Here is a 17,620-nt window from a genome sequence, read left to right as displayed (position 1 = left end):
ATCCCATTCATAAATGCATAAAGAACAAAATAACTAGGCGTAAACTTAACCAAAGGGATAAAAGACCTCTACCTGGAACCTATAAGACACTGAAGAAATAAATTGAAAAGGACACAGTTAAATGGTAGGATATACTGTGCTCACAGATCGGAATATTAGTATTATTCAAATGACCATACTACTTAAAGCAATGTACAGGTTCAGTGCAATTTCTATCAAAATACCAATGTCATACTTCTCAGAACTAGAACAAATAATATAAAATTTGTATGAAACCACAAAAAACCCCAAATAGCCAAAGCAATCTTGAAAAATAAGAACAAAGTTGGAGGTATCATGCTCCCTGATCTCAAACTATACTACAAAGCTATAGTAATCAAAACAGTATGGTACCAGGGGAAAAAGAGCAACAGCAACAACAACAACAAAATCCAGACACACAGGTCAATGGAACAGAATAGAAAGCCCAGAAATAAACCCTTGCTTATATGGTAAACTAATCTATGACAAAGGAGGTAAGAATATACATTGGAGTACTAACAATCTCTAACAAGTGGTGTTGGGAAAATTGAACAGATACATGCAAAGAAAATGAAACTGAACCACTCTCTTACACCATACACAAATGTAATTGCTGAAAGTATTGTTTCCCTCTTGTTAAGAAAAGGGGTCCTGCAGAGTGGTCAGTACACATTTCTTCCTTCCATCTCTCCATCACTATACTGCTTCACTCACACAAGGGCCATTAACTATTCTCTGCATCCTTATGGGCCTCAAATCATCAAATGTCCTTCTGCGTCCCACCGCTTCAACATCCCCATAGGCTCTTCCCTCAGGTTGAGCATAAGCAAAGCCTGGGAAAATAAATCCAGCTCCATTACCTACTACGTAAGCTATCACGTGTCTCAGAGACTAAGTTTTTTCCTCAAATAAGATGGTGATGTCATCCATCTCATGTTGCTCTTGTCAGCATAAAATAAAAAGGATGTAAGAGTGTCGCCAAGAAGTTGATCACAAGTGCTAAATAAGTGAGAACTCTAATTTGATGGCTCCTTTCATGCAGTCTGTCCACATGTTCAAGCCCATCTTGATTCAATTCCTCAAGCTGCCACCTCAGAGCCACTCTCAAAGACGTGCTGCCTGGAGGAGTGCTTTGTACATTTTGCCTCTTCTCTGTCAATGCAGATTTACTAAGACCAGGATCGGAGCCAAAACCAGGATCATTCTGAGCAAGCTGGAGTGAATTGCTCACCTTGCAGTTTTTCTTATCAGCTTGTTGACTTTTATTTTTACAAACATCACCATAATCCCATGTGACAACTCTCTGAGGATACATTCTAGACTGTGTCTTCCATGATACCTCTGTTGGCACTCAGCAGGTCACACGGATGATGTCCCCTTTTATAGTTTCTCCTCCCTGACTGCCATAGCCTGCTCCTATGGCTTCCCTGATGTTATGTAACTATTGCTGCATAACAATCAGACCAAAAACTGAACAGTTGCTGTATTATTATCTCTCAGAATTATTTGAAGTGACTGGGCTCAACTTGGCAGCTCTCCCTTGGAGTCTCCCATGCTGTTGTGATGGATAGCACCTGGGCTGGACCTTTGCTGTCCCCTTGGTGGGAAAGGTTGTGGGCATCTGGGCTGCCTGCATGCTCTCTCCATGCAGCCTCTCATGTGGCCTCTCATGTGGCCATTTTGGGCTTCTCACAGCACAGCTATCTCGGGGCTCTAAGAGTGTGTGTCCAAAGAGGTATGAAGTAGATGCTACCAGTCTGTTAAGGTCTCGACCTAGAAGCTGGAAGAGCATCACTTCAGCATGAAATCAGCACAGGGTCACAGAGCCTACCCAGGCCCAAGGAGGGGACATGGACTCCACCTCTTAATGAGAAGAATGTCAAGGAATTTGTCGCCATCCTTAAACCTTCACACTAGATAATCTCTCTTCCTCCTCACCCTTCTCAGAGTCCATCCTCAACTCTTTGCACCTGCTTCAGTCTACCCCTCCCCTCCTGCCCTCCTGCCCTCCTGCCCTCCTGCCTTTGCAGGTGCTGTTCTTTGCCTAGAATGACCTCTCTACGACCTTTCCCCCAATACCAGCTCTTGTTTCTCACTGGCCAAGTCTGCCTATAGCTCCTCTTATCTGTGAATGGTGATCAATTCTGTGGCCCCAAACTGGGTTGAGTGCTCCTCTTCATTGACAGAGAACACAGTAAGAAATACCTGCTTGTCTCCCCTACTGGAATGTGAGAGCCTTGGCAGGCAGACCATATATACAATTTTAATGCATTCAGACACCTAAAGCTGTGATTCATTCTAGCATTTTAAATTGTTTGATTTATATGTGTGTCCTAAGTTAGTATTTTAATTATTTGGAAGTTCAATTATGCTTTTTGTTGGTACATTTATTGACAAGATTATATTTGTACAGAATAATACATTTTTAGTATACTGATCATTCATTTGATGTATTTGCAAATATAAATATCCACCTTTTCAATTTCACTCTCACCCATTTTTCTAAAACACTGAGATATTGCTAGTCCAACAGATATACAGTAGTAATTAGTGGAGTGGGATCGTCTCAAGGTTGCCACAGAACATTTTTAAAATGTCATTTTTTTAAAGTGCTGTGCTGAACTTTTAGTTATCTTGAATATGAATTGGCAAGCCATTTGTTAATTATAGGACATCGCTACATAACAAATTTGTGTATATTCACTCAATTAAGACAATAGTTTATATATTGTACAGAGCTTATTTTATATTATATTTTTCTAATGATATTTAAGGTGTATTTTCATACTGCTGGTGAAGACAATTATTTTAAACTAGAGGCCCGGTGCACAAAAATTTGTGCACTGGCGGGGGGGGGGGGTTGAGGGGTGAGGGTGTAGGGGGTGTCCCTCAGCCTGTGCCCTCTCACAGTCTGGGACCCCTCGGGAGATAACCACCTGCTGGCTTAGCCTGGCTCCCCGGGGGCAGATGGCAGGACTGGATCCCGCGCCGGGTTGCAGATGGCAGGCCCTCTGCCACGCTGCCCCGCCCCGCTGCCGGCTGCACACGGCAGGCCTGGTGGGTGGTGGGACGGGGTGGGCGGATCACGATCCGCCCAGCGGGGGACAGGGTGCGGGGTCGCGCACGTGGATGGCAGGCCTGGAGGGCGGTGGGGCAGGAGGCGGCTGGCGGTGGGGCACGTGGATTGCATTGTCCTGCCTGCCTGCAGTATGCAAATTAGCCGCTATCTTTGTTGGTGGTTAATTTGCATATCACCCTGATTAGCCAATGGGAGGCATAGCGAAGGTACGGTCAATTACCATGTTTGTCTATTATTAGATAGGATGATTTGTTATTTGAGATGAATATATAGAAAATGTCCTGTCACAGAAACCTTGTAAAAACCTCCTTGAAAAGAATAGCACTATTGAGAGATTAACTTCTATACAAATTCACCTTTTACACATTGACAGATACAGAATGAAAAAACAGTCATGAGAGCTAATATTATCCTTTATATTTATTTCCTTGCGCTAGAAAGATAAAAAGCTGAAAGTTTTGCTCATGCTTGAACCATTTTACATTGATACTGTATTTTAACACTAAATTTTGTCTATTTCTCAATTAGTTAAAACTCCCTGCAAAAGAAAAATAGGTATGTAATAAGGAAGGACTCTTCCACTAAACTCTGAATGTAGACTGGGGCATATAGTCAACTATTATGTCTAATATTCATGGCTAATGAAGTTTTTGCCCTTTTTGCTCTTACTGGCATTTGGGAAGCCCTATTGGGTACCAATAGCTGAGGCCTATCTTTATCCCCAAATCAAACCCACCCACCTTCTTTATAATCAATGATGCTATCTGTGGAATAGGGGAAGATACTGGTATTATTAAAACATATAGAAGTAGGGTTGAGAGAGAAGGGTGTTTTTTCTTGGGGCTTGGCAACTAGGCAGAGAAGTTTCAGCTGATGCAATAAGAAAGCAGAGCCATGAGGCTTTTGGGCAGATGGTAGTAGAATTGGGTTAAAGGCATTTTATCTGGTACCAGTGTGCAAGATGAGTTAGAGAGGAGAAAAACTAGAGTCAGGGAGGTAACTATTAATAAAAGGAAATCTCTTACTGGGAATTTCATTATGTCTAACTCAAAATCGAGGGCCAGCAACCTCATCCCATAAAATCATGTCCTCTCTACATCCGATAGTATCAAATCTCTTGATAGTCTACCTCTTTCTGCATGTGCAAATGCAAAAAAGCAGGGAGAAATTGTGTCCTTTCTACAAGTAGAGACACCATAAGTTTCCAGAGGGCAGACACAGGCCTTTTATCATAAAATCTCTAGTCTTTAGAATATAGTGGGTCTCACAAAATGTTCATTGATTGAATGAATGAAAATAAGAGTAAATATAAATGGAAGCAAAGCATGCTAGAGGAGGTAGTATATCTTGAACCACAATTAAATGATAACAGATAATTTTAGGTTCCTGGCCATGTATCATTTCCTCTGAGCACTGGGCAGTTGAAAGAATAAACTATTCATTTCCTTCAGAAGTGTTATAGGGAATGAATACCAACTATGAACAAGATAATGCATGAATGGATTTGTGTAGTTAGCACTCTCATTATCCAAATAGGGGAAAGGAGTTGTAGATTAAAGGTAATCTGTGCATTACTTCATCTGGCAAACACTAGATCCATATAGATAGCCCCTCATGCAATGGGAAATATATCAGTATGGGATCCTATGAAAAACATCCTTCCATACTGTGAAAATGATTTATTTTCAATGAAAGCAGGAGATTTTAGAAAATAAGATACATGATGACAAGTTTACACATTCAGAAATGTCAGTAGATCAGAAACCAAAGAACCAGGTTGGCTGTAATAATATATCATCCTCATCCTTAGGAAAAGTGGAACAACATGTTGGAGCCATGAGCAAGGAGCCTTGAAGGGTTGGGTCAAGCAAAGCCAAAACTGGATGAGAGGATACAGAAGGGGCAACTATCACAAAGTTGAGTCATGGAACAAAAATTAAGGGATGTGAGCCATAAGGTCCTGAGTCCAGAAGCTGATGAATGAACGTGAACAAAAATTTTCCTTGAAATTAAAGGAGTGGCCCTCTGGGTTATTTTGTATGGGTGTTACCCAACTGTTGTACATTACTCACTATTTTTAAGCAGCTCATCAAATCTATGTCTCCCTTTCACATGGCATCTTTCTAAGTGTAGGCAATACAACAGTACAAAGAACAAAGCAGTTGAATTCTGCTTCATCCTGTTAATGGGAAAAGTACTCACGTTCCACAAAGTAAGAGCTGGCATCAATCTTCCAGATGATCTGGCCCCGATGAGAACCATTGACTCCACGGTTCTTATAGTCCAGAAAGTTTTCCGACAATACTTCATCTATATTCCCAAGAAAGGAAGAGAGTAGAGAAACATATCAGCCAGTAGCATATATAGGGGAATAAAAGAGCAAAGGATATTAATGTCATCTCCAGAACAATAGAGAAAAAAGCATCTGGAATCATAGAATCAGAGAACTCACAGAGAATCACAGAATCAGTATCCAGAGGTAACCTCTGGACAAGCCCCTTTTTAATGTAGAACTCTCTTCTCATTTCACAATACTCTTGGTAAATTATCATCTAGCTGGTTCTTGAACAACTACAAAAACAAAACTATAATTGCTTTTATGGTAGTTTATTTTACTTTTGAAAACTCTTAAATGCATGAAATCTCAGTGTGGAAATCTTCCTCCTAGGCGGGAAAAAGATGGCAGTAGAGTAGGTGGAAGTTTCACTCATCTCCTCCCAGGTTCGAACTGGAATTGCAACTAAATTATAGAACAATTAACCTGAATAACTAATTGAAGATTAGCTGAACATGTCTTATAACCAAGGATTTACAGAAGCCACCTCAAAACTGGTAGGAAGGGTGGAGACTCTAAAAGGCCTGGCCCCATACCCACTTGTGGTGGCTGAGAACTTGGGAAGATATCTCAGTTGCAAAGGTCCCCCCTTACAAACGTGGTGTTTCAACTCTATGCCTGGCTCCCTAGCCTGGAGCACCATGACAATAAATAAGTACCTAACAATAATAGCCTTAAATGTAAATGGATTGAATGTTCCAATCAAAAGAATAGGGTAGCTGAATGGATAAGAAAACATGACCCAATATATGTTGTCTACAATAGAGCCACCTCAGAACAAAAGACTCACACAGGATAAAAGTGAAGGGATGGAAAAAATTTTCCATGAAAATGGAAATGAAAAAAATGCAAGGGTAGCAATATTTAGATCTGACAAAATAGACTTCAACGCAAAGGCCATAACCATAACCAGAGACAAAGGAGGCCACAACATAATACTAAAGGGATTGATATAACAAGAGTATATAACTTTTAAAAATGTACCCAATATAGGAGCACCTAAATATATAAAAAAGCTCTTGGAGTACTTTATGGGAGAGATTGACAGCAATGCAGTCATATTTGGGGACATTAACACTCAATAGACAACACTGGATACATCTTCGAGATGAAAAACCAACAAGAAAACATTGACTCTGAATGACACAGTACATCAGATGGATTGAATTGATATTTACAGAACATTTCACCCAAAAGATGCACAATATACATTCTTTTCAAGTGCACATGGAACATTCTCAAAAATAGACCACATGTTAGGATACAAAATAAGTCTCTACAAGTTCAAGAAGATTGAAATCATATTAAACATCTTTTTAGCTCATAATGGCATGAAAGTAGAAATCATCTACACTAAAAACACTCAAAATCTTTCAAACACATGGAGGCTAAATAGCACGTTATTAAACAATGAATGGGTTACCAATGAGATCAAGGAAGAAATGAAAAACTTCCTGGAAACAAATAAAAATGAACATAAAACAACCCCAAATCTATGGATCACAGCAAAAGCAGTCCTGAGAGGGAAGTTCATAGCATTACAGGCCTACCTCAAGAAACAAGAAAAATCTCTAATAAGCTATATAACCCTACAACTAAAAGAATTACAAGGAGAACAAGAGAAAAAGCCCATAATAGGTAGAAGGAAGGTTATAATAAATATCAGAGCAGAAATAAATGACATAGAGACTAAAAAAAGAATGCAAAAGATCAATGAAACCAAGAGCTGGTTCTTTGAAAAGGTAAACAAGAATGATGAACATGTAGGCAGATTTATCAAGAGACAAAGAAAGAAGCCACAAATAAATAACATCAGAAACAAAAGAGGTAAAGTAACAACTGATACCACAGAAATACAAAGGATTGTAAGAAAATATTACAAACAACAAATTGGACAACCTGGGCAAAATGGACAAATTCCTAGGAACATACACTCTTCCAAAACCCAATCAGGAAGAATCAGAAAACCCGAATAGACCAATAACAACTAATAAAATTGAAACAGTAATAAAAAAACTTCTGGCAGACAAAAGTTGTGGACTGGATGGCTTCACAGGGAAGTTTTATCAAATACTCAAAGAAGAACTAACACCAATCCTCCACAAGCTATTCCAACAAAACTCAAGAGGAGGGAAGACTTCCAAGCTCTTTTATGAGGCCAATTATCCTAATTCCAAAACCAGATAAAGACACTACAAAGAAAGAAAATTACATGCGAATATCCCTTGAACATACATGGCAAGATCCTCTACAAAATATAAGCAAATAGGATCCAGCAATATATTAGAAATATTATTCACCAAGACCAAGTTGGATTTATCCCCGGGATGCAAAGCTAGTTTAATATTTGCAAATCAATTAATGTGATATATCACATAAACAAAATGAAAGATAAAAATCATATGATCATATCAATAGATGCAGAAAAAGCATTCAACAAAATCCAGCAGCCATTTTTGATAAAAAATGTCAACAAAGTCGGAATAGAGAGATCATACCTCAATGTAATAAAGACCATAAATAAAAAAGCACAGCCAACATCATATTCAGCGCCCCCCCCCCCTCCCCAGGCCTTCACCATATTGGTCTTTATTATTTCCTTTAGTGTACAGTTAGATTGTTTACCTGAGATTTTTTTGTTTGTTTCTTGAGGTAGGACAGTAATGCTATAAATTTTCCTCCTAAGACTGCTTTTGCTGTGACTCATAGTTTTAGGATTGTTGGTTCTCATTTTCATTTGTTTCAAGGTATATTTTTATTTCTTCCTTTGATCTCAGAGTTAACCCATTCATTGTTTAGTAACATGTTATGTAGCCTCCATATCTTTGTGCATATTTTAGGTTTTTTTTCCTTGTGATTGATTTCTAGTTTCTTACCCTTATGGTCAGAGAAGATGCTTGATATGATTTCAATCTTCTTCAATTTATTAAGATTTGTTTTGAGTCCTAACATGTGATCCATCATAGAAAATGTTCCATGTGCACTTGAAAAGAATGTATGTTCTGCTGCTTTGGGGTGAAATGCTCTGAAGATATCAATTAAATCCATCTGATCTAGTGTGCAATTTAAGGTTGCTCTTGTTAATTTTCTGTCTGGAAGATCTATCCATTGAAGCCAAAAGGTGTTAAAATCACCTAATATGATTGTACTACTGTCAGTCTCTCACTTTATGTCCATCAAGATTTGCTTTGTATATGTAGGTGCTCCTATGTTGGGTGCATACATGTTTACTAGAGTTATATCCTCTTGTTGGATGGCTCCCTTTATCATTATGCAGTGTCCTTCTTTTTCTTCAATTACATAGCATTTGTTTTAAAGTCTATTTGTCTGATATAATTATTGGTATTCCAGTTTTTAATCCTTTCCTTTTGCATAAAATATCTTTTTCCATCCTTTTCATTTTTTGTGTGTGTATCTTTTGTTCTGAGGTTGGTCTCTTGTAAAAAGCATATATATATATATATATATATATATATATATATATATATATATATATATATATATGTCTTGTTTCCTTATCCATTAAGCTATCCCATATTTTTGATTGGCACATATAAGCCATTACATATTTTTGATATGTAATTTTGTCCCGTTTAAATAAGTATTTATTTATTGTCATTTTATTCTTTATAACTTTCTTCTTCTTCCTTCTCCTCCTCCTCCTCCTCCTCCTTCCCCCCCCTCCTCCTCCTCCTCTTCTTCTTCTTCTTTTTCTTCTTCTTCTTCTTCTTCTTCTTCTTCTTCTTCTTCTTCTTCTTCTTCTTCTTCTTCTTCTTCTTCTTCTTCTTCTTCTTTTCCTCTCCTTCTTCTCCTTCTTCATCAACGAAATGCTTTAACATTTTGTCTTGCTCCCACATTGTAGATGCCATATTTTTTGAATGGAGCACTCTCCTCCATATAGGCATCAGCCTGGGAGAAATTAATAGCCCCACTTTCTGGACTCCCTCTCACCCCACTCTGTGGAGCTCCAAATCATTGTAATACTGGTTTTGTGGTAATAATCCCCTTTAGCTTTTTCTTGTCTGGGAAGCTTCTTATTTCTCTTTAAATTTTAAATGATAGCCTTGCTGGGGAAAGTAGTTTTAGTTATAGGCCCTTGCTTTCCAACACTTCAAATATTTCATGCCAAGCCTCTTGTCTAAATGTTTCTGTTGAGAAATGAGCTTATAGTGTTATGGGAACTCCCATATAGGTAACTAATTGCTTTTGTATTGCTGCTTTTAAGATTCTCTGTCTTTAACCTTTGGCATTTTAATAATGATATGTCTTGGTATAAGACTCTTTCCATTCATCTTGTTTAGGACTCTCTGTGATTCCTGGGCTAGTGTGCCATTTTCCTTCACAAGGTTAGGTAAGTTTTAAGTTATTATTTCTTCAAATAGGTTCTTGATACCTTGCTCTCTCTCTTCTCCTCTGGTACCCATATGATGCAAATGTTATGTGAATGCTGTCCCAAAAGTTCTTTAAATTATCCTCATTACATTTTTTTTTCTGCTCTGATTCAGTGTTTTCTGCTACCTGTATTCCAAATTGCTGCTTTGATCCTCTGCTTCATCCAACAAATCGTTTATTCCTTCTGGTGTATTCTTCATTTCAGATATTGTATTCCTCATTTCTGACTGGTTCTTTTTTATGGCTCCTATGTCCTTTTCATGCTGTTGTAGTTCCCACTGAGTTCCTTGAGTGATCTTATACCCATTTTAAAAAAATCTATATCTCATAAATTGCTTGCCTTCATTTCATTTAGCTCTTTTTCTCTTGTTCTTTCATTTGAGGCATTTTTTTGTCTCTCCATTTTGGCTGCCTTTTGTGTGTGTTTTTTATGTACTAGGTAGATCTGCTCTGACTCTCAGTTTTGGTAGTGTGTCATATGTAGTACATGTCCTGTGGGACCCCGTGGTACAGTCTCCTTGATTACCCATGCTGGGTGCTCCAGGACTGCCCCTTGTGTGGATTATATAAGCCTTCCTATTGTAATTGAGTCCTAATTACTATTGGCCTATTTGTGTATGGAATTGACACTCTGATTGGCTGACTGTGAGGATCAACTTGCACCACAGTGTATGAGCTGTGGAGGTATTGACCACACAAAGCAAAATTTGCCTCAGCAGGGTGTGGTGCCTGCTGAGATATCCCTTTGGATATACTGTTTGTGAAGTTTATTGGATCCTGCTCTGATGTTGTCTGAAGCTGGCTACTGGGTGTGTTGGTTTTGTGGCCTCTTGGGAGAGACTCCGGTGCAGGCCAATGGCAGGTGCTCCCTGTGACTGGCCCTGAGCAACCTGCTTGGAGCTGCAAAGTGATCCACAGCTTGTGGCTGCCTCTGCTGGCCTGGGTATGCATGGGAGGATCAAGCTGTGCATCAAGGCTGGCTTTTACCAGCACCAGGCCTGGAGACAGGCCACCAAAAGTCTCAAGGCACCCGGAAATCCTTCTCCAACTGCCTTCACCTGTCAGTTGCCTGTTAGACTCAGTCACTGAAAGAGCCTCTAGTGGTACGAGAGTTGCATGAGGTGGTGACTCAGTGAGTCATCAGAGGGGCGTGAGTGGTGTTCACCAGAGTGATACAAGTTCAAACTCAGTGCCAGTGCTGGGTCTGAGGCCACTCAGCAAATGTTCCTGAGTCTAGCTGCCACCTTCTGGGTGCTCACACACTTTTGTGGTAGGGCAGTATCTCAGGGAGTTGTTAGGGTGAGGCCAGCAGGGTTTATCAGACCCAAACAAACCAAGATTAAGCTGTGTAGAGAATTTGTTCTTTGATTATTTTTTTGATTTTTTTTTTAGAGAAAAGAAGGGAGAGAGAGAGAGATCAATTGGTTGCCTCTCATATGCACCCCAACTGGGGACCGAATTTGCCACCTAGGTATGTGCCCTCACCAGAAACCTGCAACCTTTAGGTGTATGGGTCTATGCTCCAACCAACTGAGCCACACTGGTCAGGGTGTTAAGTCATTTTAATAAGGACTTAACAGGGTCAAGGAAATGACTGCTTTTAAAAATTGATGATCCTAAGAGTTTTTTTAAATATATTAAATATTAGTTTAATATTGGAATGTAAAATCTGGCATATGAGTTACTAAGGACCTACAAATTATGAACTTTTATGATTCACAGATAATTTTGGGTTGGGAAATTATTTTTGAATTATTATGCCACCAAAAGTGTTGCCATTTTGCATTAAATAACTTCACATTATTGTCTGTGTTCATGGGTTATGCATATATGTTCTTTAGCTATTTCTTTTACCTTCTTTATCCAATCACCCCCATCCACTACCCCTTGGGCACAAACCAGTCTGTATTCATGCTTCTGGATCCAGAGGTGGGCAAAGGGGTGGGGAAGGGGACTTCAATAATGTCAACATTAAAAATTTTTTAATAAAAAATAACTACACAGGTATCTATGTACAACTACTAGGAAAAAGAACAAACTGTCAAATTAAGATGATGAGCTATGTTTACTTTTATCTCAGTAAAAATGTCATGTTAATGCCTGATCTAATTCATTCACAGAATTTCATGACAGGTTAATAATATGCTTTATGGGCTATTATTTTGCAAGATTTGTTCTAGATCAGCAGTTCTCAACCTGTGGGGGTCGAACGACCCTTTCACAGGGGTCGCCTAAGACCATCGGAAAACACATATGTAATTACATATTGTTTTTGTGATTAATCACTCTGCTTTAATTATGTTCACTTTGTAACAATAAAATTGGGGGTCACCACAACATGAGGAACTATATTAAAGGGTCGTGGCATTAGGAAGGTTGAGAACCACTGTTCTAGATCAATGGTATCCAAACACTTTTAATCAGTAACAATTTTTAAAGCAAATTAAATGTCATCTGTTTGGAAGGTCAGTTTAGTTAGTAACCACTACTTATGTAAGAAAAATCTCAAAAATTATGTTTCTGAATCATTATAATATTGTGTGTATGGTAACTACACTAACCAAACTGGTTACAAAACCTTTAAGAGAACAGAAGAATATTTCTCTGACACCTGGACAGATAAGAGTTCCTATATTTTATCATAAAAACAGCTGAGGTTATAAAATGCTCATAACAATCATTAGTTTCTCTGATATTTGATGATGTTAAATCTGTGTATCTGAATGTGTGAATGCTTCCTTGCAGAGACTGAATACAAAAGGCCTGGCCTCAGTTGAATTTGCTGACTCTAGTGGCCCCTTTCACTTTGCAGTGTAAATGCGTCCATTTTCACCATGCCCGATTCTATCATGTAAAATATATGAGACACATTTTTCATGAAACTTTATATCCATAATTTACAATCTGTGAGGTTTATGGTCTCTAGCACTACAGATCTGTGCGGCCATTTTCCTTTCCGTCCCCATGACGTTCTTTAGTCTCTGGTGTTCGTGTTCACTGTCTACAGTGAAAGCAGTATCACAAAGCAGAGAGACTGTTGAGAGCGCAGGTAAAAAGGGGCCTAGGATTCTGCTGAAAACAAAAGTGAAATTAACTCCATGTAGATGTACAAGTGGTAACAATGTTTGTGTTCAACCACTCTTTACCCTGCTATCTCATGATCTTCTTCTATGGAGTAGAGAGGGCACAAGAAGCTAGTGTGTGGTCTTCAGTGTGCTAGAATTTGGTGCATAACACATTTGACTGCGAATTGTGAGTTTTAATTAAATTATAGAGTTTATTGAAATATTAAAGCCTGCAGAGGGGCGAAATATGAACAATATGCTTGTTGAATGCCCAAGCCACATTCCTAAGATGTTATATCTGCTGCACACTGTTAGCCAGCCTGGCCAATGGCTATTCTACTCACCGATGAGATACATGCCTATCCAGTCTCCAGCGTCCACTTCCTCCTTTATGTCCCAGTGGATCACTAGGTCCTGGGAGTGCCCTATGGAGTAGTAGGAGCTGCTGACCATGAGCGTGGAGCGGCTGTCAGAGGTCACCAGGTCCGTGTCGCTGGTGGAGCGGGGGATGGTGACGGTGCCATGGGGGCCGGTCCTGATGGCCATGCTGTGGAACTGGCTGGGGTTGTAGCTGTGGCGAAGTGGCTCCTTGCAGCGGCGCCTGTTCTGGTTGTTTCTAGATGGAGATGCCATGGCGGCCAGGCCTAAAAACCTGTTCTGGTACAGATTCTGTGGGGATAAGCAGACAATCAGCAGGGGCGGAAGATCCCAGCCACAAGGTCACTGTCTTCACAGGAAATGAAGGATATTCTGGGAGAAAGGAGCTGCGAGTGAGCAGCCCCCTAGGAAGGTTTGAAACACAAGAGCATTTTTCTCCGGGCAAATACTGTGGCTCTGGGTTCACATAGAGCAGGCAAGAATGAAAATGTGAGCTCATAAAGGGGCTGTGCATTTCCAACTGGCTGGAGCCTGCTTCTCCCAGCTCCTTCCAACCTGCTTGGTGTTAGAGGCCTGCATATGTGCAGAATGGTCCTGAAGATACGTCCGCCCCCAACCAAAGTACCACCTCTTGAGTTTTCCAGCATCAATTCAATTGGATCCAATTTTATCCTTCATTAGAGTAAATGATGGTTATTATCACTAAACATTTTAGTGATTCCTGCAGCAGTGATTCCTACACACAGCCTAGAATCAGAGGTGGCCCCTGCTGGGTGAGATGGTCATTCTTCCTTCATTTACTCTCTTTCACTCTACATAATATCTCCAGGCCTTCTGAAATTTTTACAAAATTTCTATAGATATCTTCAGGCACCATCATGTTTAATAAAATCCAAGCTCAATCCCTCAGAGCCAATGTTATTGTCAAACACATTGCCTCTGGCCTGGCCAGTGTGGCTCAATGGTTGAGTGTTGACCCATGAACAAAGAGACTACTCGTTGGATTCCTGAACAGGGCGTAAATCTGGTTTGCAGGCTCAATCCCTAGTATGGGGTGTGTAGGAAGCAGCCAATCTATGTTTCTCTCTCATCGGTGTTTCTATCTCCTTATCCCTCCTCTTCCTTCCTTTCTCTCTAAAATCAATAAAAAATATTTTTAAAAAACACTGCCTCTGTTGAGAATAAAAAATGCTTGTTTTTATTGTTTACAATATTGAGTACTTAAAATGAACTGAGCAGCATCATGATTGTTTTGGATACAGATAGCTTTTACAACGTGGGGAGAGAGCATCATATAACATTTCTACAATGGATTCATTTTTGAAACAAGCAAGGGTAATTTTAACTTCAGCAAAGTATACTAACATTGGGATTTAGATGCACATTTTGGGGGTTCCTGGCAATTAAAGTACACACTATTCTATAACTAATAACACTTTTGTTTTTAAGAAGATTAAGTTCTAAAAATGGGTGAGGGTTGAATCATGCAGTTTAGATCCCAGGGACTGTAACTTACACACCAATCACATGCAAGTGACTGACTTTTTGTTTCACCAGCCATGAGGTTCAGACCCCAGCAGCAGTCTATTCTTTACATTATATAAGTCTATTTACCAGAAATTTAGGCTTGTATTTTTTCCATCTTCCAACACCAGGGCACTAGGAAAAAGTCAATTAATCTGATAAAACCCAGTGTCTTCTTCCTGAGTCCTTACTGGCCCTGTAGCCTGCTTTTTTGTTCATTATTTGAGTCTCTTGTTAGGAATTCCTCTGGTCTCAGAGGAGGTAACCATGGGATTACTATAGACAGAAATGGCAGACTTCAGAAAGCAACTCATCACATTATTGGTACCATACATTTTATTTTTTAAAAAAATATTTTTATTGACTTCAGAGTGGAAGGGAGAGGGAGAGAGGTAGAAATATCAATGATAAGAGAAAAGCATTGATTGGCTGCTTCCTGCATGCCCCTTTACTGGGATTGAGCCCACAACCTGGACATGTGCCATGACCAACTGGGAATTGAACTATGACCACCTGGTTCATAGGGCAATGTTCAACCACTGAGCCTCACCAGCCAAGTCATACATCTTATTTTTTATAAAAAATGTTTATCACTGTGCCATTCTGGAAATATATATACTTTAGCGTTGCCTAGAAACCAGTCATCCTCTCAGGAACACAGGCAAAGCCTTTAGCCCAGGAAGCATGAACAGCCCACCCACCTGACAGTCACTCTGGTTCTCTGAGAATTTTGGGGAGGATTTCAGTAATGTGACCACCATCCTGGATGCTTTGTCCATAGTCCTTTATAAAATCTCCAAAAACGAAAGGCTGCTTCTGGATCCCATTTCTTCAGTTTGCACACAGTTTATGAGGACTGAAAACATCTTACAATATTATGATGGAGATTAAAATCTACTTAGAATTGACATAGTCATGTATATAATTATGAATCAGACCAGCAATTTTCAACTGGTGTGCCACAAGAATTTTTAAAGCATGTAATACCTGACTATTTGGTCAGGGGCACTGACCTCTGTTCCCTTAGATTATCAAATTAAAAAATGACAACGTTCAACACAATAGCAGTATGATGTGAATGATCAAAATTATACCTATTTTTTGTCATATCAACAAAAATGTAATATAGTCTTTGGTGTGCTGCAAAATTTTAGTAGTTTATTACTAGTTTATTATTATTTAGTAATTAGTGTGCCATGAGATGTAAAAGGTTGAAAATCACTGAATTAGACCAAACCATAATCTGCCGGGAGCCGGCTCATCCTTGCTGTTTCAAGGGACCTGGCATATATGGCATACTGTTCTTAATATGTTTGCTCACCTTGGCACTATGTGTTTTAACCAAGGTCACCTCTCTGAGAAAGGTTGTTTCCCCAGGTAGGGATTTCCCCCTGAAGTTAGGGAGGGAATAAAACCCCTTAACTAAGTGAAAGGCGGGTAATTAATCACTTTAACTACGAACAATCATGCTTAAGCTACATAATCTTTACTCCCTGGAATGGAGATAAGAAACGCCCTAACCTTTGGAATAGAGATTGATAGGATTGGAATCAACTGGTATAAATACAGATGTAACAAGACAACAGGACACAGAACCTAGACACAGAACCTACACAGAACCTAGAGACAGAAGAACTTCTCTAGAGAGAACATGGCAAAAGATCCTGGACAGAAACTGGCCACAGAACCTAGAGACAGAACCTAGCGAGAGAATATGGCAAAAGATCCTGGACAGAAACTGGCCACAGAACCTAGAGACAGAACCTAGCGAGAGAACATGGCAAAAGATCCTGGACAGAAACTGGCCACAGAACCTAGAGACAGAACCTAGCGAGAGAACCTGGCTGAAGAACCTAGAGACAGAACCTGGATAGAACATGGCAAGAGAACCTGACTAGAACCTGGTGACTGAACCTGGCTGGAGAACCTGGACAGAACCTGGCTGGAGAACCTAGCGAGGGAACATGGCTACAGAACCTGGCTGGAGAACCTGGAGAACCTGGCTGGAGAACCTAGCAAGAGAACATGGACACAGAACCTGGCTGGAGATCCTAACCAGAACTTCGCTGGAGATCCTGACCAGAACTTGGCTGGAGATCCTGGCTAGGCTGCTGATCAACTGAACGCTGTCTCCGTGTCATTCCTTCTTCACCGACTCCGTCTACACCTTTGGGAACCCCTGGACCTGCTGGGGTTGGACCCCAGCAATAATCAAGTTGGTGTAGCACCAATGAGCTTCCAAGCTGTGATTCCTTAGGCCATTTACTCAGTCTTTCTAGACCTTAGTTTCCTAATATGTAAATGGTTATTGTCAGAAGTTAATGAGATAAGGTAGGTCAAGTTCTTAGCATTGAGAGTGCTCAATTAATAAAAACCTAAAAAACTACTAGTGTTGCTTTAGGTAAGGAAGACTCACTGGAACGTAGGTCCCAGGCAGTTGGCTAGGCTTACCATCATCACCAAAGCCCTCACACTTCAGTTCATTCTGAAGTAAACTTACGGATTGTTCTTTATCATGGCCCTCCATGTTTGCTTACAGAATGTAAACTGCAAAGGTTAAACAATCTAGTGTACTTGTAATGGTGCCCTATAAACCATTATTTTTTGCAAGGGGCTCCCTTTACGTATTTGTAAGGTTTGTGCTCGAGTAGGACATTTTTGCACTGATGTTGAGAAGAATGAAAGAGAGATTTTTACCCTTGTAGTGTCAGTCAGAGTCTCAAAAAAGAGTATAGAGTGTTTTCCTTTTGTTGAAGATACTTCTGCTGTGTTACTTTTTTTTTTTTTAACCAGAATTATCTGGAAACCATTCAATCTCCTGAAACT

The 17,620-nt window shown here is 39.8% G+C and overlaps 1 protein-coding gene across 3 annotated transcripts in view; it reads right to left on the bottom strand.

Moving 5' to 3' along the window:
- Window positions 1–17,620, bottom strand: part of HECW1 (HECT, C2 and WW domain containing E3 ubiquitin protein ligase 1) — a 152,913-nt gene that overhangs the window by 78,275 nt on the left and 57,018 nt on the right. For all 3 annotated transcript variants that reach the window (XM_059655760.1, XM_059655759.1, XM_059655761.1), the window contains 2 exons: window positions 13,237–13,561; window positions 5,303–5,410 (listed from right to left, as the gene is read on the bottom strand). In XM_059655760.1, the coding sequence (XP_059511743.1) occupies window positions 5,303–5,410; window positions 13,237–13,561 (433 nt within the window). The remainder of the gene's footprint in view (window positions 1–5,302; window positions 5,411–13,236; window positions 13,562–17,620) is intronic.

Source organism: Myotis daubentonii, chromosome 10, assembly GCF_963259705.1.
Source record: "Myotis daubentonii chromosome 10, mMyoDau2.1, whole genome shotgun sequence".
In the NCBI taxonomy this organism is placed as follows: Eukaryota; Metazoa; Chordata; class Mammalia; order Chiroptera; family Vespertilionidae; genus Myotis; species Myotis daubentonii.
The sequence above is the reverse complement of the archived record's forward strand: the minus strand, read 5'-3'. Positions and strand labels throughout refer to the sequence as shown.